Source organism: Haliotis rufescens, unplaced genomic scaffold (genome assembly GCF_023055435.1).
Source record: "Haliotis rufescens isolate VD_foot unplaced genomic scaffold, xgHalRufe1.0.p SCAF_68, whole genome shotgun sequence".
NCBI classification, from domain to species: Eukaryota; Metazoa; Mollusca; class Gastropoda; order Lepetellida; family Haliotidae; genus Haliotis; species Haliotis rufescens.
The window spans coordinates 734802-760468 of record NW_025964359.1 but is presented as its reverse complement, the minus strand read 5'-3'; the positions used below and the strand labels follow the sequence as shown (position 1 = coordinate 760468).

The 25667-nt window shown below is 39.5% G+C and overlaps 2 protein-coding genes across 9 annotated transcripts in view; one reads left to right on the top strand and one right to left on the bottom strand.

Annotated features, from left to right (window-relative positions):
- Positions 1-3266, bottom strand: part of LOC124146116 (lysine-specific demethylase 5A-like) — a 50800-nt gene extending 47534 nt beyond the window's left edge. For all 7 annotated transcript variants that reach the window (XM_046516211.2, XM_046516216.2, XM_046516215.2 and 4 more), the window contains exons 1-4: positions 2971-3266; positions 1924-2001; positions 1418-1477; positions 853-915 (exon numbers count right to left, since the gene is read on the bottom strand). In XM_046516211.2, coding sequence (XP_046372167.2) covers positions 853-915; positions 1418-1477; positions 1924-2001; positions 2971-3120 — 351 coding nt within the window. In that variant the 5' untranslated portion in view covers positions 3121-3266. The remainder of the gene's footprint in view (positions 1-852; positions 916-1417; positions 1478-1923; positions 2002-2970) is intronic.
- Positions 3267-3547: 281 nt separating this feature from the next.
- LOC124146117 (coiled-coil domain-containing protein 77-like) lies at positions 3548-24520 on the top strand. Of its 2 annotated transcripts, none has more exons than XM_048387183.1 (10): positions 3548-3686; positions 5784-5953; positions 9240-9361; positions 10985-11122; positions 12626-12800; positions 14748-14994; positions 16298-16517; positions 18465-18590; positions 20600-20752; positions 22436-24520. In XM_048387183.1, the coding sequence occupies exons 1-10, from the start codon at positions 3667-3669 to the stop codon at positions 22604-22606; spliced, it is 1542 nt and encodes a 513-aa protein (XP_048243140.1). In that variant the 5' UTR covers positions 3548-3666; the 3' UTR covers positions 22607-24520. The 2 variants fall into 2 exon arrangements, with proteins under 2 accessions (XP_048243140.1, XP_048243141.1); XM_048387184.1 differs by lacking the exon at positions 3548-3686 and adding an exon at positions 3706-3824.
- Positions 24521-25667: the final 1147 nt, after the last annotated feature.

The window sequence follows — 25667 nt, the reverse complement described above, 5'->3', positions numbered from 1 at the left end:
TCATCATACAAACTGCAACTCCTGCTATTTCCATTAATGTCATCCTTGAACCAATCATACTTTTCATATAAATGTAACTATCATGATCAGATGATATTCTAAAACTATTGCTGCCTAAAAATGTTGATCAGATAAGACCAATAGTCATAATAATGGCTTTCAACAGGTCATTAACGTAATGAAATATACAGTTACACGGACCCATAGCGTTTTTTCGATCAACCATTCTTATGTTTTGGAAAAACAATCTTGCACACATTTGAATACCCAACCATATTGGCCATGTCAACAATGGCCAATGAAGCATAAATATTACAGAAGTCTGCACTGGCAGCCATCTTGTTCACTTGTGATTTTGTGAAAGGCTTTTGGAGGACAGAGTCCTAAATTTCTCCACACCTCAACTTTTCAACACTATTTATGAACAGTATGTCTATGAATAAACAAGTTAAGAAGGCATATGGACCAATTTTTTCTAAGTATGCCAAAGAAAAGGGCTACTATTACCTAATGCTGGGGAAAAAACCAAGATTCAACTTGAGTACCTATTATTAAAATCTTCCTACCAATAAAAAGCATGGTCAGATGAATCAGCTTTGGTCTTCATTAAAGTAATCATGGCAACTTGTATCTTGACAAAAACAGATGTTCTAAAAACGTCCAGTCGTCAAAAACTATTTTTTTAGTACCGACTATTATCAATCATCCTTTGAGGGTTGCTTAAAAATATACCATGTTCATAGCTCCACTAAAAGATAGGTTTTGCTTCTAAAATGGTATTTTATGTATATCTGTAATAGATAAACATACCTATCACATAAATATCATATGAAATTATGAATGTGTACTTACCTTGTACAAACCAAACAAATCCACCAATTTTTTCTCCACATGAGGAATCCTGAGTGCACATCCCTTAAAACACACAAACAGTGGGTCCAGTATGTTGCAATGTTTGCTCAGATAGGTTCAGACACAATCCATTTATCACTGATATAATTGTGGGTGCCACAAGTCACGTAAATTTAATATTGCCTTGCTGACAGCTATGGCGACAAAGATATTTAGAAGTGGCCATGCCATGGGGGCTCCCAGATACATTTTGAATTTTTTTTTAAAGTTTTCTTGCTTATGAAAACATTTTATACAATTTTGTCTCTTAGGATTGGCTGGTGGTGCCATAATTCTTCAAACATGACATTAGATGATTCGATCTAGTGAATGTGCAATGCCATGTCTACCATGTTTACTCCTGAGGTAAAAGATGAATATTGCAATGACAGAAACAAATGATGGCATTGTCAAAATTATGACTATCAGGCAATAAACATTATAAACACAGTATTAGTGTATACAGTGGCATCTGGTTTTCATGCAAAAATAATGGTATGTATTGTCTCCAGAAAAAGTCTCATACCTGCAACTCCCAAAATTTGGCCAGTCGATCAAGGAAATTGAGTTTTATTCTGGATTTAGCCTGTTGAGAAAATGGGTAGAAGAGTCACATGACTAGAAAGGTTAATATGCCCTTGTCAATGCAACAACATTAAGAATATAATCAACCAAGAACTTTATTTTCCAACTGTCATACAAAGTTGAGTCAGTTAATATGCAATTCCATGATTTATATGTTGTATGTGTACATTATGACACACTTCAGACTATTGTTCTTCAACCTGATGGTAGATTGAGCTTGATGGGGCGAGTCTGTGCTGTCAATAGCAAAGCAATATGGAGAAAGGTATGGGCAGAAATCCAAAATGGCTGCCTGGGGAAATGCCCAAACTACCTTTGCTCATACTTTAAACAACCAAAAACATCTAAATGATGTTTGAAATATGTGTAAAATACATTATGAGACATTAAAGCAACATATGAAGAAGATTTTTTATGAAAAAAATATGGTTTATAGGGAGAACTTACCTCCAACTCATTAAGTCTTTGTACTCTGGGTACAAATTTAAATTTTTCGACATCTACTGCAAATGGTGGTTGCCAATCCTATAGAAATGGAAATTAAAGATATGTTTCACTTGAATGTGTTGATAATTGGGTTTTCATGTTATAAAACACCTTGTAATTGTCATTTTTTATAATTTCCATATTTTCTTAGTCAGATAATTAGTAGATTATTCATCTGTATGTACATATTTTGGTTAGGAAATAAAAGCTCATTATTGATATGAAAAGAATTTAAAAATAAATGGACAAATAATGACAACTGATCACAAAAGAACTTTGGATCAAACCACACCCTCTTTTTACAAAATACAATTTCAGGGCCAACAACACTCCTGCGTCCCCTTTTGACAATTATTTCTCATCAGAAACTGAAAGAACATGTTCTTTTGGAGATTTTCAATGATTAATGTAAAAGGGGGTGATGATGTCAAGTTTATGCTTATGTATTCTGTGTTGCTAGTCCCTACAAGTTTGATCAACAATTCTTTCAACTTCCTTCATACTTTTCAAATTATTCGTCCAAGTACATTCTGAACTAATAAAACTATACTTAGAATTCGATTCTAAACGATTTGGGTATTTTTTGTTACGATAATAGTATCTCTTTAGTGTTCTGAGACACGCTGACGCGTCAACTATGGCAAAGATCGGAAGGCCCAGCAAATAACATCTGCAGCTAGAGCAAGGGGTCCTGTTTCCCATTGGCTTGTCTAAAACGTCATTTGCTGGTATTACATCCTGTATCTTTGACGTTGGGCATCGAAAATATACTACCAAATGCCATAAAATCCACCTATTTACCAAAAAGAATCAACTTTTAAAACTGTTATCCAAGAAATTAATGACAGTTCTTAGGTGATAGTCCAAATCTAAACAAAAGCGTCGCCATGTTCTCTGTTCAAGATTGCACGTATGGATAACCTGGGCACAGGACTTAAAGACTGGTCAACAACATGTTTGCACTGTAATAACTCAAATAACACAAACAATTTGAAACACATAACGCACCGGTGGTGGTTTTATTTTGCATATCCCTCCTTTGACGGCAATGGGTCTTATCTTAGCAATATAACCCAATGGATCTGCAAACTCCTCCTCTGTAGGAGTGAAAACCGGTGCCTCAGGTGGAGCCACGAAGTTAATATAGGGGTCATCCATTCCAAACGAATGAGAATAACACTGTATCCTCCAGGAATTACAGGTGACACATGTATTCACTCCAAGGAACTAGTATTTTCACATAAAATCCATTGAAAACACCTTCAGTACAACACACCGTAAACGATGCCTAACAACATCCCAAACTGTATCAATCAGCATACCATATAGTTCCTTAACTGTCAACATTTGCAATGAAAATTCATGATTTACTTTATTTTCTTCTAGTAACACAAAATATTATTCCAAACTACACGTAAGAAGTTTTCTTTATTTACAAATTATTATTTTTTTAAATTTGCACAAAAGTACGTGATTTTGCGTATGAATACAACGTATACTGAGGTCATGCAAATGTCATAGGCAAAACGGCAATACGTTTCACTCTGCATGCCTACATAAAAAATAGACGTAAACAAATTGATTAACAATAATTAAGATAGAATCTATTTAATTTAAACTAAAAATGTTGGTAACCAATCATGGTTTATTATTGATAATGGATCGGAATTTTACCGCGGACCTTCTGTACGCGGAACTTTCAAAATGGCGTCTGCAGGTGCGAGGTAAGATGTGCAAGGTTAAAATTTGTTGATATATACAGTTATGAGCAAGGGTTGAGAAGTACTTGATCCCACGTTGGACGCACAAACAATATGGACATCTAAAGATGCACAGAAAGAAAAAACTACAGTGTCATAAATGTAAAGTGTTGACATTAATTGTGTTTGAGACATGCACGAACTTGCAAACGTCTGCTCTGCCGCTAATGACAGACCTACTAACAGCTAAATTGTAATGATGTCCTTTTCGAGAAATTCAAATTGGAACATCATCACACTTGTCAGCACACAGACCAACCCTGTGGGTGTTGTCAAAATCAGTTTATATGTAATGCTCCTTATAAACGTTTTTGATTTTGACTTGAGGCAACAGACCTACGTACTCCCCCACTGCGTTTCCTAATAGATCCCCGATCTGCATCACACTGTATGTGCTCCAGCAAAGTGCATGCATGGGTTGTAGTGCACTTTACCGTGTGCACTTTTCCCGATTTCAATTAACGCTGCATGGAAGATCAAACTTATGTCAGCTTGAAGCATAGCTAGGCTAATGACTAGTAATGAGTTAGTCTAATAAACCGACACTTCGATCAGTGCCGAAAACTTAGACCGAAAACGGGTGTTGGATCATAAAGACGTGTAAGTTTCCCTAAGATCGAGAACGGGTGTTGGATTGTAAAGATGTGTAAGTTTCCCTAAGACCGAAAACGGGCGTTGGATCGTGAAGCGAGAGTCACCAGAGCGTGAGGCACGGTAACGGTATACCGAGACAGCGGTGGCACTATTGCCCGGTAATTGAGCGGATGGTAGAGCTCGGCTGTGCCCGGTAAACTGCATTGTTGCCGACATTTCCTTTGCAAAACTCAAAGCTTTATAAAAAAAATGTTTGGTGTTTTCTCAAATTACATTAGGAATAATTCGTTGTGAAATAATAGCTAACCCATACCCTACCTCACAACTAACCCTAAGGATTGTAAAAGGGTGCCTTACTGTAGGTATCTTGGAGGGATGCTTGATTGGAAAGGGGATCCGAGGGCTATGGATAGAGTTGGAGGTAACCTATCCTAACAAACCTAACCCTCAGGATTGAAGAGGCGCAAGAACCACAGCTGGCAATCTAAGCCAATTAGCGCTATAGATAATTTAACAATATATTTACTTATCTAGCCATTATGTTGCAGTGGAGTTTTATACACCCTGTCCCCAAAGGGGGTACCATCAACAATGTCGTTAAAATCAGATCTTTTACTCGATACAATACCTCTATCCGATTTTTAATGAGCATGATGAGATTGTATCTTCAAAGGAATATTTATGTTCAGTATGGGTTTTCTTTTGGTATAATAATAATTCAGCGGTAGAAACATTTTTGATCCACTAGTCCTTATAATGATAATATATAGCAAAACCCCTAAAAATGACAAATATCTACTAGCCCTTAGGATACCTTAACTATTGGGCAGATTTGCAAGGACTATACGACTAGTGCCAATTTCTAACCCTGATAATAACAGATTAAAGGTGGAAAAGAAATTAAACATAATTTTTGTAGAAAGCTGACACCTGATTTGCTCAACATGCTCAACATGCTCAAGTAACCACACATCCTTCATTTAGATTGGGAGGGCACGGGTGGCCCAGTCGTCTAAGGCGCCGCGATTCGCTGTGCAGAGTTGCGTCCCTTGGGCACGCCAGAAATCTATGATTGTGGGTTCGAATCCCGGTTTGCCCCGATTATGTTTCTAGGTTTGTCAGCACCATACCCGTGCCCGTGGGTTTCACCGAAGTGGTAAACGTCTGAGACCTGCATCACTTCGGGCTTTCCTCCCACATTAAGCTGACACGCCGCGATATAACTGGAATACTGTTAAAAGCGGCGTTAAACCAAACTCACTCACTCACTCATTTAGATTGGGCAGTCAAAGTTCACTCGGGGGTTTACCTGATGCATTGTCCCATGGAGAGGTATCGTATTGTTGTAAAAGATCTGATTATAAGAAGACTGGTAAAGATTCCATTTCATTGAATCTCTATGCAATAGTGTCTTGTAGAAGAGACACAGTAATGGAACATAAACTGATTTTGATTTGAATTTTTCAGTCCTGGCAGATCGAAAAAGTCAGTACGCTCCCCGCGGACCCCACAGTCCCATAATAATGCTGGCGACAGGAGTCATTTGAATAACAGCTTTGAAGAAAACATGAATAACAACAGCTTCAGCAAGAGAAATGCAAAATCACCAGATCTCCCAAGCATCAATGAAAGACTGGGTGAGTTTTCTGATTGTATATCCTTTTGACTCTTCTGGTCCAAAGGGGTCACAGGTGGCCCAGTCATCTAAATCGCAGCAATTCGCTTTGCAGAGTTGCGTCCGTTGGGCACACCAGAAACCTACAGTCGTGGGTTCGAATCCTGGTTCTTCCTAATTATGTTTCTCGGCACCATACCCGTGCTCATGGGTTTCTCCGAAGTGGTAAACTTGTGAGACCTTCATCACCTTGTGCTTTTCCCCGACATTAAGCTGACAAGCTGTGGTATAAGTGGAATACTTTTCAAAGCTGTGTTAGACCAAACTCACTCACTGGATTAAGCACATTGTCATTATTGGTGGATGCATGGCCACTAAGGCTGAAATATTGTCATTATTGGTGAATGCATGGCCACTAAGGCTGAAATATTGTCATTATTGGTGGATGCATGGCCATTAAGGCTGAAATATTGTCATTATTGGTGAATGCATGGCCACTACGGCTGAAATATTATCATTATTGGTCGATGCATGGCCACTAAGGCTGAAATATTGTCATTATTGGTGGATGCATGGCCATTAAGGCTGAAATATTGTCATTATTGGTGAATGCATGGCCACTAAGGCTGAAATATTATCATTATTGGTCGATGCATGGCCACTAAGGCTGAAATATTGTCATTATTGGTGGATGCATGGCCATTAAGGCTGAAATATTGTCATTATTGGTGAATGCATGGCCACTAAGGCTGAAATATTGTCATTATTGGTGGATGCATGGCCATTAAGGCTGAAATATTGTCATTATTGGTGAATGCATGGCCACTAAGGCTGAAATATTATCATTATTGGTCGATGCATGGCCACTAAGGCTGAAATATTGTCATTATTGGTGGATGCATGGCCACTAAGGCTGAAATATTGTCATTATTGGTGGATGCATGGCCACTAAGGCTGAAATATTGTCATTATTGGTGGATGCATTGCCACTAAGGCTGAAATATTGTCATTATTGGTGGATGCATGGCCACTACGGCTGAAATATTGTCATTATTGGTGGATGCATGGCCACTACGGCTGAAATATTGTCATTATTGGTGGATGCATGGCCACTAAGGCTGAAATATTGTCATTATTGGTGGATGCATGGCCATTAAGGCTGAAATATTGTCATTATTGGTGAATGCATGGCCACTACGGCTGAAATATTATCATTATTGGTCGATGCATGGCCACTAAGGCTGAAATATTGTCATTATTGGTGGATGCATGGCCACTAAGGCTGAAATATTGTCATTATTGGTGGATGCATGGCCACTAAGGCTGAAATATTGTCATTATTGGTGGATGCATGGCCACTACGGCTGAAATATTGTCATTATTGGTGGATGCATGGCCACTAAGGCTGAAATATTGTCATTATTGGTGGATGCATGGCCACTAAGGCTGAAATATTGTCATTATTGGTGGATGCATGGCCACTTAGGCTGAAATATTGTCATTATTGGTGGATGCATGGCCACTAAGGCTGAAATATTGTCATTATTGGTGGATGCATGGCCACTAAGGCTGAAATACTGTCATTATTGGTGGATGCATGGCCACTAAGGCTGAAATATTGTCATTATTGGTGGATGCATGGCCACTAAGGCTGAAATATTGTCATTATTGGTGGATGCATGGCCACTAAGGCTGAAATATTGTCATTATTGGTGGATGCATGGCCACTAAGGCTCAAATATGTCTGTAGTTGCAATATACCAGCAATATGATGGAGGTCTGTAAATAATCAATCACGCAACAATCCAGTGATTGACATAGTCAGTTAGGATATGATGATATACAACTTGATCCATTTATTTGCCTCTTACTACAGAAGCATAAGTTGCTGGGGAGCTTTGGTCTTACCCAGGGTCCACACAGGTTTATAATTTTACAAGTAATACAAGTGGTATATATTAGGGCTGCAACGAATACACTTTGAGGCGAATGCGATTCGTATCATCAATATAGAGTAACGAATAAGAATATTAATTCAAATATACAATAAAAAGTCAGCTGTTGAGGTATTATTTGTTATATTCAGTGAAACAATAACACAAATTATTCGACATGGTTTGTTAAATATTAACATATTATACATTTATATACTTCACTCATCCAGGTGCTATTATCTGCTCAAATGCAATAATGACCAGTGACATTACTGTCATATTAAATGTTATAAGAGTGTTGTCTTTCAAGAAATCTATGCATATAATATGCTTTTATGGATATTTTTAGATACAGGGTATTTAAATGAAAATGACTGCATATTCATGAATATTCGATTGTATTGGTCACGAATAACGAATTCAATTCATGAAAGGATACGGTCCAATTCACTGAATACGCGAGTGATTCGTAACAGCCCTAGTTTATACAGTCAAGTCTCGTTAATCCGACATCGTTGGTTGCACATGATTGTGTCGGATTAACGAGTATGTCGGATTAACGAAATTAAGTGATTTGTGATCGAAAATCGGACATCTTCACGATAGATAATAACTGTGTGTTTCCTCGTGTAAATGCAAGTGCTACTGTCTTAACAACTTGCTTCATCTACTTAAAATAGTCTGTCAGTGTTTTCTGTTTCTCACATTTTGAAGGCACATTTCTCAAAGTCCCCTGTTCGCTTGACGTCTAGGGCTGATGACCACGGAGTACGCTGACCACTGTGTCAGATTAACGAGACTGATTAATGAGTGATTTCGGTAATTCGTTGCACATTAGGTGTGTTGGAGTCGGAGTGCGAGAATGTCGGATTAACGGGACTAAATAGCGCTGAATCAATCGGTTCCCATCATTTGTGTCAGATAAAGCCGAGTGTCGGATTAACGAGTGTTGGATTAACGAGACTTGACTGTATGTATTCTAGAGCTACCGGTTATCTTGAAGCTTTTTTTTTCTCTTAAAAACAGCTTGCACAAGTTTAATATCACTTTAGCACAGCTATAAATATAGATTCATGACCGCAATGACTGAAGGAGATACGATTCACTACTTCACCAAAGCATTCATGATTTATTAATAATAAGTCTGTTTATACTGCTCATGGTGCTACATTATTGTTACCCCGGTCACTAGATCAGTGTGCACTCGATTATCATTCTCTGCTCCCTGGGGAGTATACAGTGATAATTATCATTGATGTCCTGAACTCCTGAATGCTCTGTAAAATAGTAAATCTTGGAATCTATGGTATTGCACAAGCGTAAGTGCATCTGGCTGTCCGCTGTATGAAGACACTAGTTTGTGTGATGTTTCAGGCCATCTACGTCCCTCCCGAGAGCTACTGGAGTACTACAGGAAGAAGATAGCTGAGTATGATGATGAACATGATCAAGTTGTGTGTAAGCTGGAGGAATATAAAGTCACATATGAGGACCAGGTACATACACCAGACAACATTTATAAGTGAATATTTTATCAATCTCATTAAAATCAGACCTTCGTTCTCGCTAAACAAAGATCTGAAGACATCCTATTAGGGGTCACGTCAGAACAACCTTTCATCCGACCAATCAGAGCATCGCTTACCAGATTATGAAAGTGACAGTCGGAATGTGATTTCTAATCATGCAATTTCGAAAACTTTAACACAGGGTATTCCGAACGATAGTTACGGGTTTAACGACTGAATCCATACAATCTAGACCATCTATTAGCCATTCCAGAATGTTTTGTTTAGGTTTCAAATTTGTAATCGAGAATTTGGTCATTGGTCATTCCATTGGTCGGTCAAAGTTCGCGCAAGGTCGGTCTGACGTGACCCATAATGGGATGTCCTCAAATCTTTGTTTAGCGGTAGTGAGAACTAAGATCTGATTTTAATGAGATTGATATTTTATTGAATCCCCAGTGAACAGAATGTGAAGTATTGCCAATGTTGAATGCCATACCTAAGGACATCTTGCCCCCCATTGTTTACCCCTGAATGGCATTGCATTCTGGGTTAGATGTAGAGTATATTATGTGTGTATGGCTGAAAGTTGAACCAGCATAGAGAGCGATGATCAAAGTTGATAATGCTTATATAAAATTAGAACACTGGGTGTCATATTTTTGTTATTTGCGTATTCCTGAAAATTGATCGTTTATTATATCGTGTTTACAGGCTGCTGTAATACAGCTGGAAATATCGCCCACTGCGGCTTAAAACAACATGCACTCACCCACTGCAGTGTATATCTGTTTTACATGTGATGCATCTGAAAATATTGCCCGCTGTGGCATAAAACAACATGCACTCACCCACTGTAGCGTATATCTGTTTTACATGTGATGCATCTGAAAAAATCGCCTACTGTGGCATAAAACAACATGCACTCACTCACTGCAGCGTATATCTGTTTTACATGTGATGCATCTGAAAATATCGCCTACTGTGGCATAAAACAACGTGCACTCACCCACTGCAGTGTATATCCGTTTTACATGTGATGCATCTGAAAATATTGCCTACTGTGGCATAAAACAACATGATCTCACTCACTGCAGCGTATATCTGTTTTACATGTGATGCATCTGAAAATATCGCCTACTGTGGCATAAAACAACATGCACTCACCCACTGTAGCGTATATCCGTTTTACATGTGATGCATCTGAAAATATTGCCTGCTGCGACATAAAACAACATGCACTCACCCACTGCAGCGTATACCTGTTTTACATGTGATGCATCTGAAAATATCGCCTACTGTGGCATAAAACAACATGCACTCACCCACTGCAGCTTATACCTGTTTTACATGTGATGCATCTGAAAATATCGCCTACTGTGGCATAACACAACATGCACTCACCCACTGCAGCGTATATCTGTTTTACAGCTGCAGTAGAACCAGTGTTGACATTAATAGGGTCCAGGAGTCCTTAGGGCTTCTATTGTGTTTTAAATCTAGCTCCCTCTAAATCTTTAAACCTTTAACATCTTGGTTATGGAAAGGACCCCTCAAGTGTGGTAAGATTTATGTGAAATTCAAACACTGGTGACGATGTTGTTGTTGCAGCACAAGATGCAGTGGGAGTTGCGGCAGCGGGAGGAGGAGATTGTGGAGTTGCAGAAGGCCCTCAGTGACATGCAGATCTACCTGTTCCAGGAGAGGGAGCATGTACTCCGACTCTACTCTGAAAATGACAGGCTCAAGGTACAGCATTAAGACTGTCGATGTAAACCTAATTAAACTCTAAAACATGTACAAAGTATTCAGTGCGTAGGATTCATCTGCAATGCGAAGATCTGTTGTTTGTCCCAATACAAAATGGGAATGATACTTTAATGTTTGTGTTGAATAAGGTTGTCATTGATAATCATTAATCATGAATTAAACAAATAGATTTTGATCTTGTTAATAAAGAATAGTTACCTATTGTTTGACAGATCTGTGTGATAGATCCATGTGATTGTGTGATAGATCCATGTGATTGTGTGATAGATCCATGTGATTGTGTGATAGATCTGTGTGATTGTGTGACAGATCTGTATGATAGATCCATGTGATTGTGTGATGGATCCGTGTGATTGTGTGACAGATCCATGTGATTGTGTGACAGATCCATGTGATTGTGTGATAGATCCATGTAATTGTGTAACAGATCCATGTGATTGTGTGACAGATCCATGTGATTGTGTGACAGATCCATGTGATTGTGTGATAGATCCATGTGATTGTGTGATAGATCTGTGTGATTATGTGACAGATCCATGTGATTGTGTGACAGATCCGTGTGATTGTGTGACAGATCCATGTGATTGTGTGATAGATCCATGTGATTGTGTGACAAATCCATGTGATTGTGTGACAGATCCATGTGATTGTGTGACAGATCCATGTGATTGTGTAACAGATCCATGTGATTGTGTGACAGATCCATGTGATTGTGTGATAGACCCATGCAATTGTGTGATAGACCCATGCGATTGTGTGATAGATCCATGTGATTGTGTGTAAGATCCATGTGATTGTGTGACAGATCCATGTGATTGTGTGATAGATCCATGTGATTGTGTGATAGATCCATGTGATTGTGTGACCGATCCATGTGATTGTGTGACAGATCCATGTGATTGTGTGACAGAACCATGTGATTGTATGATAGATCCATGTGATTGTGTTACAGATCTGTGTAATAGATCCATGTGATTGTGTGATAGATCTGTGTGATTGTGTGACAGATCCATGTGATTGTGTGACAGATCCATGTGATTGTGTAACAGATCCATGTGATTGTGTGACAGATCCATGTGATTGTGTGATAGACCCATGCAATTGTGTGATAGACCCATGCGATTGTGTGATACATCCATGTGATTGTGTGACAGATCCATGTGATTGTGTGATAGATCCATGTGATTGTGTGATAGATCCATGTGATTGTGTGACCGATCCATGTGATTGTGTGACCGATCCATGTGATTGTGTGACAGATCCATGTGATTGTGTGACAGAACCATGTGATTGTATGATAGATCCATGTGATTGTGTTACAGATCTGTGTAATAGATCCATGTGATTGTGTGATAGATCTGTGTGATTGTGTGACAGATCCATGTGATTGTGTGACGGATCCATGTGATTGTGTGATAGATCCATGTGATTGTGTGATAGATCTGTGTAATTGTGTGATAGATCCGTGTGATTGTGTGACAGATCCGTGAGCTGGAGGACAAGAAGAAGATCCAGCAGCTGTTGGCGCTGGGGACAACGCCCGACAGTGAGATCACATACTTCATGAAGGAACCTCCAGCTAAAGCCATCGTAGAACAGAAGCTGCCCAGGAAGGCTGGTAACCAAGACAACCGGACGCACCATCAGCAGCACAAATGTAAGCTGGGCAATCAGTGTTTTTTTCTATCAATGAACCACTCAAATAAAGTAGGCATGTCATGGTTTAAAAACCTTTGAACTAATTACTCATCTTACTGAAATCCTTTCATGTCCGATTAACTGTTTTCCGATTGGCAAAATATTAAAAGTGCAAGGTACAAGTGTCCCAAAAGAACAGTAACTGACTGACAATCAGGGCGGTCAGGTAGCCTAGTGGTTAAAGCGTTCGCTCGTCACAACGAAGACGCTGGTTCGATTCCCGACATGGGTACAATGTGTGAAGCCCATTTCTGGTGTCCCCCGCCGTGATATTGCTGGACACACACTCAATCACTCTAGCAAAAGGTGAGGTGAGGTGAAATGGGGTTTAACGTCGCGTCCAAGATTATTGCACTCACTCACTCACTCACTCACTCACTCACTCACTCACTCACTCACTCACTCACTCACTCACATTCATTCCATTGTTTCGTGTTTCCCATGGACATGTCTTGTATCATTGACAGAGTGCTGTAAACTGTGAATTCAGTGTCGTTTTTATGACATTTTTATAGTGAATACATTATATTGTGTCCATATTATTATTGATAGTTTCTTAAAGGTAATTACAAATGACTATTAATGATATTAAACTAGTACATAGTGAATACGGTTTGGCAAATTATAGAACCAGTTAGTTATTCTAATCAAACCCTAACCGGTTATCCAAGAAACCATGACGGGACTTGTCAAAACAATTAATTAATTCATCATCTTCAAAAAAAATGTTGACACAATCACAGTTAATCTGGAGGCACAATGTGGTCCAGTTGTCTGAGGCATTGCAAGGTCCTTTCATCTAACCAGCCCAGTGATTACTTTGTGGAATAGGGCATAGGACTGCAATAAACAGTCATAATAATACGGGGCGGTCGGTTAGCCTAGTGGTTAAAGCGTTTGCTCGTCACGCCGAAGACCCGGGTTCGATTCCCGACATGGGTACAATGTGTGAAGCCCATTTCTGGTGTCCCCTGCCGTGATATTGCTGGAATATTGCTAAAAGCGGTGTAAAACCATGCTCACTCACTCACTCACTCACTCACTCACTCACTCATCTAACCAGGATCCGCTGATCATAGGTTCAAACCCCAGACTCTCCTTCATTATAATATTTGTAGTACAGTAGAACACGGATAAAACGAACAAGGATAGAGCGAACAAACGGATACAACGAACTGTTAAAAAATCCCGGATTTATCTCCTATATATTATCATATAACAATTACCAACATAACGAACTCTCTACAGCGAACTAACGGATATAGCGAACCGATATCTGATCCCTGACAAGGCCCATCTACCACTAATTAGTGACGTGTATAGCGAACTGAGAAACCTCACTCAGTGTCAAGGTGTCACTGACAATTGGCTGTATGCAATCAGCGGAAAATCAACACAATTGCGGCGAATCAACACAATCACTAGTGACAATTTAACTTTGTTAAACTTGCATCATGTTAATCTTACCTGTCCATGTAATTTGGACACATCTTGTCTGTTAAACAAACATTGATCCTACAACTGGATCAAAATATTTGAAGTTGTATCATTGGGTACTTTTTAACTGAATCACCGGTAATGCAGGAAGAAATGTGTATAAACGTGTATGTGTGTTGTGTTTTGCTTTAGCAAAGATGGCGGACGCGCTGAACGAAAACATATATAACAAACAACGTATATAACAAACTGATTTCTCTGGTCCCTTGTAGTTCGTTATATCCATGTTCTACTGTGCTAACTAGTGGAATTGTTATTTGGTGCGTGTTTAGGTTAATCCTCTTGTTCATTTAGTAATAAGACATGTACAATATTGTCGTCTGAAATTGCTTTTAAGGCTTCAAATTCTTGGGCTGCAGTAACCAGATAAGATTTGCTCACAGTCTCACAATACAAACTTTGTTTCCAGTAAAGAAGAAGCAGGTTGCACTGAGCGACCGAAGGACGTCGTTGTCGCCGGACCCAGAGGCGAAGTACCAGCACGACAACCAGGCCTTGTGTCTACAGGTCGAGGCTCTGCAGGCCCAGATGGAGGAGCAGGCCAAACTAGCGAAGGAGCAGGCCGAGGCTATGTTGGAGGACCGGCGCGTCAAGGAAGAGGAGTTTGAGACACGCAGGCAGCGGGACGAGGACAAGATCAGAACACTCACTGAAAAGTAAATATGGTGTATCAGTGTCCAAACTGTGGAATGTTTAAATGTTCATTGTCAAAATTAGATTTGGAGTGTTGAAGTCGGCGATGAAGTAAATAGATCCATTATTAAAGGAGTCTGATCAGTTTGTTTAAACACCACTTTGTATAAGTAAACAAAAACTTTATTGAAATTAATATCAGAACACTTGGCAAAAAAGTAAATACATAGGTTAATTTGTAACCCTAATATTGCAATATTTTGTATGTTTCAAATATATTTGTAGTGTTGCACTTCATTTTGGGTGGAGGTAAACAGATATGTCAAGTTGTCAACAGTATTTATTATGTTTATCTGTTCTAAATGTCTGTTGATGATTACCCTTATTATGTTATAGAGTCAATGTCATTTTCACACATGGAACTGGGACCTCTGTGAAGCATACTTTCCTTAGAATTGACCCGTGATGATCCGGGGTAGAATAGGTACTCAGCAACCCATGCTTGCCGTAAAAGGCGACTTTGCTTGTGGTAAAAGGCGACTAACGGGATCAGGTGGTCAGACTCGCTGACTTCGTTGATGCATGTCATCGATCCCAATTGCGTGGATCGATCCTCATGATATCAATCACTGGATTGTCTGGTCCAGACTCGATTATTTACAGACTGCCGTCATATAGATGGAATATTGCTGAGTGCGGCGTTAAACAACAAACTAACCAACCAACCTTGGGGATTCCCCAGTAGAATTGGTCCCCAGTAATGTACATGGTACTCTTGGCTACATGGACAAAGGGGAGATAATTTGACATTTTGTTATCTTAGATTATTCCCCTTGAAATATTATGTAGGCCATCCTTCCACATTTAGTACTCAGCACTATCCTTTGTGTCAGTGAGGACTTATATTTCAAGGTGTTTTTGTGTGTTTCCATTCTGATCACCAGCTATTGTCTGGAGGGCATAGGTTGTGCAGAGTTGCATCCCTTGGTCAAGCCAGGAACCTATTATTGTGGGTTTGAATCCCGGATTGCCCCAATTATGTTTCTATATTTGTCCGCACTATATCTGTGCTTGGGGGTTTCACCGAAGTGGTAAACGTCTGAGACCTGCATCCCTTCGGGCTTTACTCCCACATTAAGCTGACATGCCGAGATATAACTGGAATACTGTTCAAACAGGCGTTAAACCCAACTCACTCACTCATTAAGCTATGGACAGAGATCAGTGATGGTAGACTTATTTGCAATCTTTTGTGCTTGTATTCTTTACTTGTACCATGTTGATTTTTTGGAAAAACATTAAGAATTTTAAATTTCTTTATTGCAGATTACATAAAACACAAGACTTGCTGTATGACAGTACAAAAGATTTCCTGGAACTCCGCTACCAGGGTCGAGCCAATGAGCGGGGATGGATGGCTGAGAAAGATGGCTTGCTCCGTGAGATGGACGAGTGTAAACAGAGGCTGAGCTCTGGTGGGAAGGACACCGTCATCAATGTCACCGATGCAGGCTACGACAGAGGCCACTATGCTGAAGAACTCCAGGTATCTCACACAGCTCCATGTAGAAATGGCTGCTCTATACTATTGTTGGACTGCCTCTGTGGTCTAGTGGTAGAGCGTCCGCCCGGAGAGCGGAAGGTCCGGGGTTCGATCCCCGGCCGCGTCATACCAAAAGATGTTAAAAGATGGTACTTGTTGTTACCCAGTCTGGTGCTCGGCATCAAGGGGCTAAAACAAGGACTGGTCGGCTCGGAGTCAGTATACTGTGTCTGAGTGGGGTATTCATGTTAAACTGCGGCATGGTATCTCAGTGAGCTAGCACTGTAAATCTGTATCATTCCGGACTTGTACAAGAGCCACACAAACACACACACGTCCATGCACGTGGCCATATAAGTGCAATAATCTTGGACGCGACGTTAAACCCCATTTCACCTCACCTCACCTATAGTATTGTTTGAATCTTAAGGTGCAGAGACATCTCAGGGATATTATGTTAAAAGTTTGTCCTTTGTTCCATTGTGTTTTGTAAACACAGTCATTATTTGTGTCTTAGTAATCCACTGTAGTTAAGTAAAACATGGTATGTACCCTGGGGATGGGCCATAAACTGAATTTTTTAGCAATGTCTGTATGCAGACACCTTAAGACTAATAGGGTTTGTAAGTAGGTCTGTCGTAATTTTCTTGGATGTCGTCTTTTTATTTGATCTTCACTTTTGTAGTACTTAGTTTGTATTCTACATTCTTGCTAAGATCATACACAGTTCCACATGGGTGCAGGGCTTTTTTGAAAGATACTAATCATGTCAACATATTAAAAACATACAACTGCATGTTTTGGGGACATGTATTTAAAAATATCAGTGATTAATTCACCATGTTTTGGCATGCAAATGCAAATTGTTCCTGGAGGAATTATTGGTATTCATTCTGTATTTTCTTGTTTTGTGTACACCCCCTTTTTAAAAAAGGTGCATGATGTGTTTTACTATAAATATATTTCAAATGGTTCCAAGGCATTTGATTGGCTAAGCAAGCAAAATGTTTTGCATTTATGTTTCCATAAACAAAACAAATTAGTCCTAGGCCTCGTCCACTAACAGACTACTGTTTCCTTATTAGCTGATAAAAGTATGGTTACTGATTTTCTATTGTTACAGTTTTTTTGTTAATGATTAAATAATCAGTATTAAGGTATTTTTGTTTATGTATTTATGTATTTACAGTAGAACACGGATATAACGAACACGGATATAGCGAAAAAACGGATACAATGAACTGTTAAAAAATCCCGATTTATCTCCTATATAATATCATATAAAATTCACGTATATAACAAACTCTCTACAGCGAACTAACGGATACAGCGAACTGATATCTGATCACCGACAAGCCCGTCTATCACTTATTAGTGACGTGTATAGTGAACTGAGAAATCTCACTCAGTGTCAAGTGTCACTGACAATTGGCTGTACGCAATCAGTGGCGAATCAACACAATCGCGGTGAATCAATACAATCAGAGGTGACGGATCAACCTTGTTAAATTTGCATCATGTTAATCTTACCTGTAATGTAATCTTGTCTGTAAAACAAACATTAAACATATACATTTTACGAGATTGTGTCCAAGTGTCAGTACACTTGCATATGCTCTCATGGCGGGCAATAAGAGGAAAGCTATCAGTTTAGACACAAAATTGAGAATTATTAATGCTGTTGATGCTGGCATAAAAACCAAGAAAGACCAAAGCTGACGAACTTGCAGTGAAATTAGGCCATGAAGATTTCTCGTGTAACACTGCAATTACGTGTATTGTGTTTTGTCTTATCAAGGACGTTTCCGAGCTCAAAACGTGTATAACGAACAACGGATATAACGAACTGATTTCTCTGGTCCCTTGTAGTTCGTCATATCCGTGTTCTACTGTATTTATATGGATTGATTATGCAGATTTTGACAGCGTGTGTTTTGTGTTCCCCGACAGTCCCTGGAGTACCAGCTGCAGCAGTCCCAGAAGGTGGGAGACATGTACCGGGAACAGGTGATACAGCTGGAGGACGAGCTGTCTCGGATCAGGGAGGAGGGGGACGTCACGCGCGAGATATTCAAGGTAACACTCCGACCTCAGACAGTTGTCTCAAGTCCAACTGTATAAGGGGCGGTCGGGTAGCCTAGTGGTTAAAGCGTTTGCTCTTCACGTCGAAGACCCGGGTTCGATTCCTGACATGGGTATACTGTGGGAAGCCCATTTCTGGTGTCCTCCGCCGTGATATTGCTGGAATATTGCTAAAAGCGGCGTAAAACCATACTCACTCACTCACTCACTCACTCACTCACTCACTCACTCACTCCAAGTGTATTAATAACAGCAGATTACTTCCATATTTAAAAAAAACATGGAGTTGTGCTCAATAGATTCATAGGTTCATTGCATCTGACATTTTAGTTGTTTAAGTTGTTCATTACTACAGACATGTTACCATGGTGACACTGGAGTATACTAAATAAGACAACTCAAAATTGAGTTTTAAGCCAACCCTTTTTTAATTCAGATATGCCAGTGCTTTATTCTATATATCACTCTTTGACACCTTAATAGAGAAAATGAAGAAAAAAGATGTGAAATGTCAGCCCTACGGAGAAACTTCAATTCAGATGGCATGATGTAATCAATTTGTGGACAATCATGATGTCATATCATTTTTCCTTTAACAATAAATATGGGAACTTTCAACATCTACTGAATGTCGTATTGAATCGTAGACCATTCATTGTGTGCTATGATGAATAGATAAACCACTAAACTCGTGAAGTACACGTAATAATTTTCAAACAATCCTGATAGTGCAAGACGTCAGTTTTAAATCACACACATTCAAGTACTCACACGTCTTCCCATGTATCCACATTCACCCGCTAACCACACAGGCCGCGGACACCTAAACGAGCCTCCTGGTGGTAATGAAGGCCGGGAATCAACCAAGCGCTAGCCGTGAAGTGACACCAATACACAGGATATTCAAAGTCCTTTTACACGTGCTTCAGTGACTTTGCCCACGCACGTGAAAAACCGGGTCCTGCAGTAGGAATTGAAAATCCACATCCCAAAGAGGACACCTTGACTGATAAAGCTTTGTGATTGTTAAATGGTTTCAACTGACCAATCATCATTGAGAATTGCTAAAATGCACATGTGCAATATCGGAAAGTTATTAGACACGGTCATTCTACCCTTATCAATGCCTATGGGTAATATTATAGGAATGTGTATGATGTAGATATCGAAAGGTGAAATGCTTCCACGGAATTCATTCTAATGTTGATTCACCCATTTGCACATTGGCGAACTTGGTGTCGTTCTTCAAAACACATGACTGGAGTGCATTGATTTATTAGCCAATAGACATAGGCACAGTCGAGGGCTTTATGGTTGAAAAAGTCCATTTTAAGAGATTACATGTGTCTCTTTTAGCAAGTGACTTTGTTCGAAATGCGGCTCTGATCACCCATCAGTGAATGATTACCCACTCGTATGCAACTTGAGGTGTATACTTCCCAGGGAGTTGAGTTGTATTCAGGTGGACACTGATTGATTGAGTGGGGTAATAATGAGGTGGCACCATGAGCACTCTCTGCTGGAATAATGCATTATGAATTGACTGGTTATTAAAAATGGTTGAGATTGATTAATTGCTCATGTGACTGTGTGGTGGTAGTGAGGAGAGAGGCATTTAACTATTATTGATGCTTAAAAAAAGAAAAGAATTTGATCTCAGGCAATGACTTGAGAAAATATAGAGCAGGCGGGTGGTGGTTCTTTGGGGTGTGTACCATCAACCTTGGAAAGGGTCTTCCTACATAAACTAGCATACAAATGCACGAGACACATAGTAAAGCAGTATGCGTGTAAAGGGAAGTAACTGTGTGGTATATTGGATCACATTGTTTTTAAGTAGTAGGATTTTTTTATTTGTTTGAAATTGGAAATAAAAACGAACCGTGCGGCAGACTTTATGATGATGCGGGCGGCGCCTGAGAACCAAGACTATTATTTTGTTTAGCCTGATAGAGCTGTCACAATGCAAGTATGGTCTCTAGCTGCTTGTTTGTGATGTGTAGGACCGCAGTGACAAGATGACGAAGCGCCTGCAGCTGATGAACCAGCGCTACACAGACTTGGAGAGGCGGCGCAACCTGGAAGTCGAGGGCTTCAAGAATGACATAAAAAATCTTCGAAGCCGACTGAAGGATGTGGAGAAGCAGCTGTACAAGGTGAGGGCAGCAGTGAGTGAGTGAGTGAGTATGGTTTTACGCCGATTTCAGCAATATTCCAGCAATATCACGGCGGGGGACGCCAGAAATGGGCTTCACACATTGTACCCATGTCGGGAATCGAACCCGGGTCTTCGGCGTGACGAGGGAACGCTTTTAACCACTAGGCTACCCGACCGCCCCCGTTTGTAGCAGCAAATGAAGCGAGTGGGATATTTGGGTATTCTTAAGATGTAGCATGTAGTGCCTTGTTTAAGTGGCATTTAGAAGTTGGTGTGATGAAATAAGACAAGTTCTATGGATGAACAACTTCTTTATTACAATTAGTGCGAAGTTTCGGTGTAGATCCTAACACCTTCATCAAGCAAGTGATGGATAGTGCTTACTTACTTACTTACTTTGGAGATTTAACGTGCGCTTTCCGACTGATGAGTATTTCGCACACGGATTGATGGACACAGAGAGCTGATTAAGATATTGGAAGCCAGTGAACGACTAATGGGACAGGGTAAACAACCACAGAAGCTGACTGGGATGATTGGAAGCCAGTGACTAGGGATTTAGCAATTAGGTGATGGTAAGCAGGCGGGATGTAGTAGCCATTATTTTAGCATGTAGTGAGTGGAACTGGTCAAAATTCACTAATTACCGGTAGTATTATCAGTATTATCATTCACCACACAATTATTAAGATAATGATATATTTCAAAAATAATTATGAGCATAGATGATCAACTCCATGGTTGGAAGCTGATAAATTTGAACAAAGCAAGAACTGACAAGATATTTAGATTAGGGATAATCTTTACTTGACAGTGTAAAATTATTTTCAAAGTACAAACTATATTCTCCAGACCCATTACTACTTAACATGCTATTGTTACTTCTTTCTTTTGTAAGTCTGTGAAAAACGAATACTGTCACAATAATATATTGGTTTGGTAAGGTGAATAGGGGCCATGCATTGAAATTGAAGAAGCAATGGTCTAGGGGAGATAATTTGTACAAAACGTTTCCTTTTAATCCCCTCTTGAGTAAAGTTTTCCATGTGATATTTATCACATTTGGTAACCTCCGTTTCCTCTTGATGTCTTTTGTTCTACCTTCTAAAAACTATTTGGTTTAGAAATTACTTTGAAAACAATTCAAATTTGTACTGACCAAGTTTCTCATCACTTGTTCGTTTACCGGAATTTGCTGAAGGGGTACGGTGTAATTTATTTCTGCGCATAATAATCGATTTTTTTTGAATTTTTTTTTTTTGGATTTTTTCAAAAAATCTGAATCCACTAGAGGGAGATGCGCATTATACTTGGGTGTGCACTATATTGAAGAAAATATGGTATCTTTATGATCCTGTGATATATTTAAATGCTTTTATGCAACTTTTAGAAAAATTTCTTTGGCAGGAATTTTTGTCACTTTCCATACCGTAATAAATCAAATAAATAATGATAAACTGGTTAGTGATGACCATTCTATTAAATAATGAAAGAGAATTGTACTGTTAATTTATAAATGATACATCAATATCATTTATCTATCTATCAATAGATTTACAGCAACATTTAATTTGAAGACTGACAATTTTCTAACTGAGAAGGAAACTTTTGTGATTTGCCGGCCCTGCTGTCTGGACAGATTGTTTGTGACTGTTCACCACTGATATGATTGTGTCTGCAGGTCACCCTGGGCTTCACCGAGGACATGGACATCCAGCGGCCGGACGATCTGGACATGCAAGTTCTCCGGAATGTCCGCTTCACGGCCGGCAAGTCCAAGAAGATGATGGGAGAGCTGAAGAACCTCAAGGCTAAAGTTTACGGACTTGAAAGCGATCTCAAGCACTTGTGACAGCATTGATAGACTTTCAACAAGGTCATTCCATAAACTATTGCTCTCCAACCACTGTGATATGTCAGCCCAACTGATGATGAATCAAAACCAACACCATATATTTGTTGGTTGTGCTTTTTTAAGTGTCATGCTATCATACCTTTCTCAATAAGGCTCATTCAGCTCCCTCAAGCAATAGCCAAACCATATGCAGCTCAACTGGTTACTTTCAAGTCTTTCTGACCTCAAAATGAATAATAGTTGTTCGTGGTAAAATAAATGTAACCTAGTATTATGCATACAGAATGTATATTTTATGATCAGTAGGATTTGTTTCTATTGAACCTAGTACCCTTACAATGTGGATATGTTCATTTTTAAAGCCCAATTTTAAAGTTAATTTGCAGATGTGTCTTTGCCCAACTTTCTAGTGTACATATCTTACATACCAAGTTTGGTAATGTTTTGTCTAAATAGGAACTCTGTTATGGTTCTTGTTACTATTTCTAAGATGGATGCCTTCAGCCACATTTGGTTGCCATAGAGATGAGTTGAACAAAGAAGAAACTATTATGATTCTTGTATTCATTTTAGCATGCTCTTTTGTTTGATATCTGGTATGACTTTTACCCCTAAAGTCAAGAAAAACCATTGCTCAACAATGGGCACATGTTCCTGAGGCAAGGGAGGTAACTGACTGTTAAAGTCCAGTTTTCACCCTTGATAAACTAGGCTGGAATTATGGAGTTATATTTTGGCTGGACTAACGAGTCTGTGCATAGTTCACTCATAATTGCGTAACGAAAGCGACATCCTGTTGATTGCAGGATTTGCAAAGCCTGTGTACTGACAACTTATTGTCAACAGATATTTTCCAAATCTTTTCATGTTTTTAATCAGGGTGTTTGCGTGATTTGATCCACTTCGCGAAGTGAGATCCGTTATATTACAACATAGATTTTGATTATTGATCAGATCCTCGCAGCCATTTTATTTGAAGCAAATTCAAGTGATATGATATATGAAATCTGATTGGTCAGTAGGGGGACATAGAATGGACATAACTCATAATTGCCATTGGTGGCGCTACGATCGTGCCCAGAAATTCCAGCCAGTTAACTCCCTTGCCTCGGGAAGATGCATTAGTCACTCAGCAAGAAATAAAATAAAAAGTCCAATTTGCAAAGAGCTAACAGGGTGACCAGTGCCATCCACTCAAGTTCATTCAGCCAGATTAGGTAAAAACATTTTCCTAAGCAGTGATTGAAGTCAACTGTACATGACATGATCTCAAAGTGTCAGTGTGGCATTATTTCTTAAATCTACATGATAACATATGATTAACATGATGTCTTCTTGTCAGGACGTTGTCACATGTCTCCATTATCAGGAATATGTCAGGATATTTCCAGCGATAGAAACTAACATTTTTTTGTCCTCTGGTTCTTATAATAACGTATAGCAAAACCCCCAAAAATGGCAAATTTCATCTAGTTCTTATGATACCTTAACTATTGGGCAGTTTGGCAAGGAGTACAGGACTAGAGCCAATGTCGAACGCTGACATTTCACCAGATGATAATGTGTCCTCCAAAATAATGGGAAGAAAACAGTTTTGAATTTAAGTAGACAACAGTTTTGAAACTACAGGGAAATAGAACCATATTATCTGTAGATTTGGAACTTGTTACATCCCAGATTGTTGTCTTTAATATTGCTAACTAACATTCCTGTAGAGGGTTGATGGAATTGAGGAGATGACGCTCTATGCCATCAGCTGAAATGGAACAGATCTTTTCAGAGGTTTTGTTTCTTATTAGTATGGAATATTTGTACATAGTATTAGGGTTCAGGCTGAAATAATGAACACAATTTTATGTTTAGCCTATGCAGTATGTTTGCATTTGTATTGAATAAATATTGTATGACATATTCTTGTAATTGCTTCCTTTCTTTTAAATACCAGCTTCATTACTCATTTCCCTGATGCCTGGATTTCAAATAATTTGGTCAGAGTTGAACTCCTTTGTATTACGACCGCCTCCGTGGTCTAGTGGTAGAGCGTCCGCCCGGAGAGCGGAAGGTCCAGGGTTCGATCACCGGCCGCGTCATACCAAAAGATGATAAAAGATGGTACTTGTTGTTACCCTGTCTGGCGCTCGGCATTAAGGGGCTAAAACAAGGACTGGTCGGCTCAGAGTCAGTACACTGTGTCTGAGTGGGTTATCCATGTTAAACTGCGGCATGGTATCTCAGTGAGCTAGCACTTTAAATCGGCATCAGTCCAGACTAGTACCAGCAGCCACACACACACACACGTACATGCACGTTGCATTAAAGTGCAATAATCTTGGACCTATTCTTCCAAGGGGATCTGCGGATAACTGTTTAGAATCCATGATTTAACCTGACTCTGGTCTGTTGTCATTCAGTATAAATGATGTCACTTTAGGCTTTCCAAACCTATTTGGTTGGCATACCATCATATACATGACACACTGTTCAAACTAATGTGGGGGCACGGGTGGCCCAGTCGTCTAAGGTGCGGCGATTCGCTGTGGAGTGTTGCGTCCCTTTTGCACGTCAGAAACCTATGATTGTGGGTTCGAATCCCGGTTCACCGAGATAATATTTCTAGGTTTGTCAGGACCATACCAGGCTCCTGGGTTTCACCGAAGTGGTAAACATCTGATACCTGCATCACTTCGGGCTTTCCTGCCACATTAAGCTGCCACGCCGCGATATAACTGTAATACTGTTAAAAGGGGCGTTAAACCCAACTCACTCACTCACTCAAACTAATGTTAAACCATTCGCACTAATGTTTGTCACAATAGTGTACCTTTACATTTAGTTTCTGGAAGAGTTGTCTCCCCTAGACCAGAGCGATTTCACTTCTCATGGGGGAAAGAACTGTCTTAGGCTGCATAGCTGCTTGTGTTCTGTGTTTTGGATTCAGTTATTGAAAATTTTACATTAAGTTATATATTTATATACTTATCCCATCTCACACTATGCATTTCTTTTCTTCTTTCGATCCTTGTGTGGAAACTTTGTAAAACAAAGTTTGCAGGCTTGC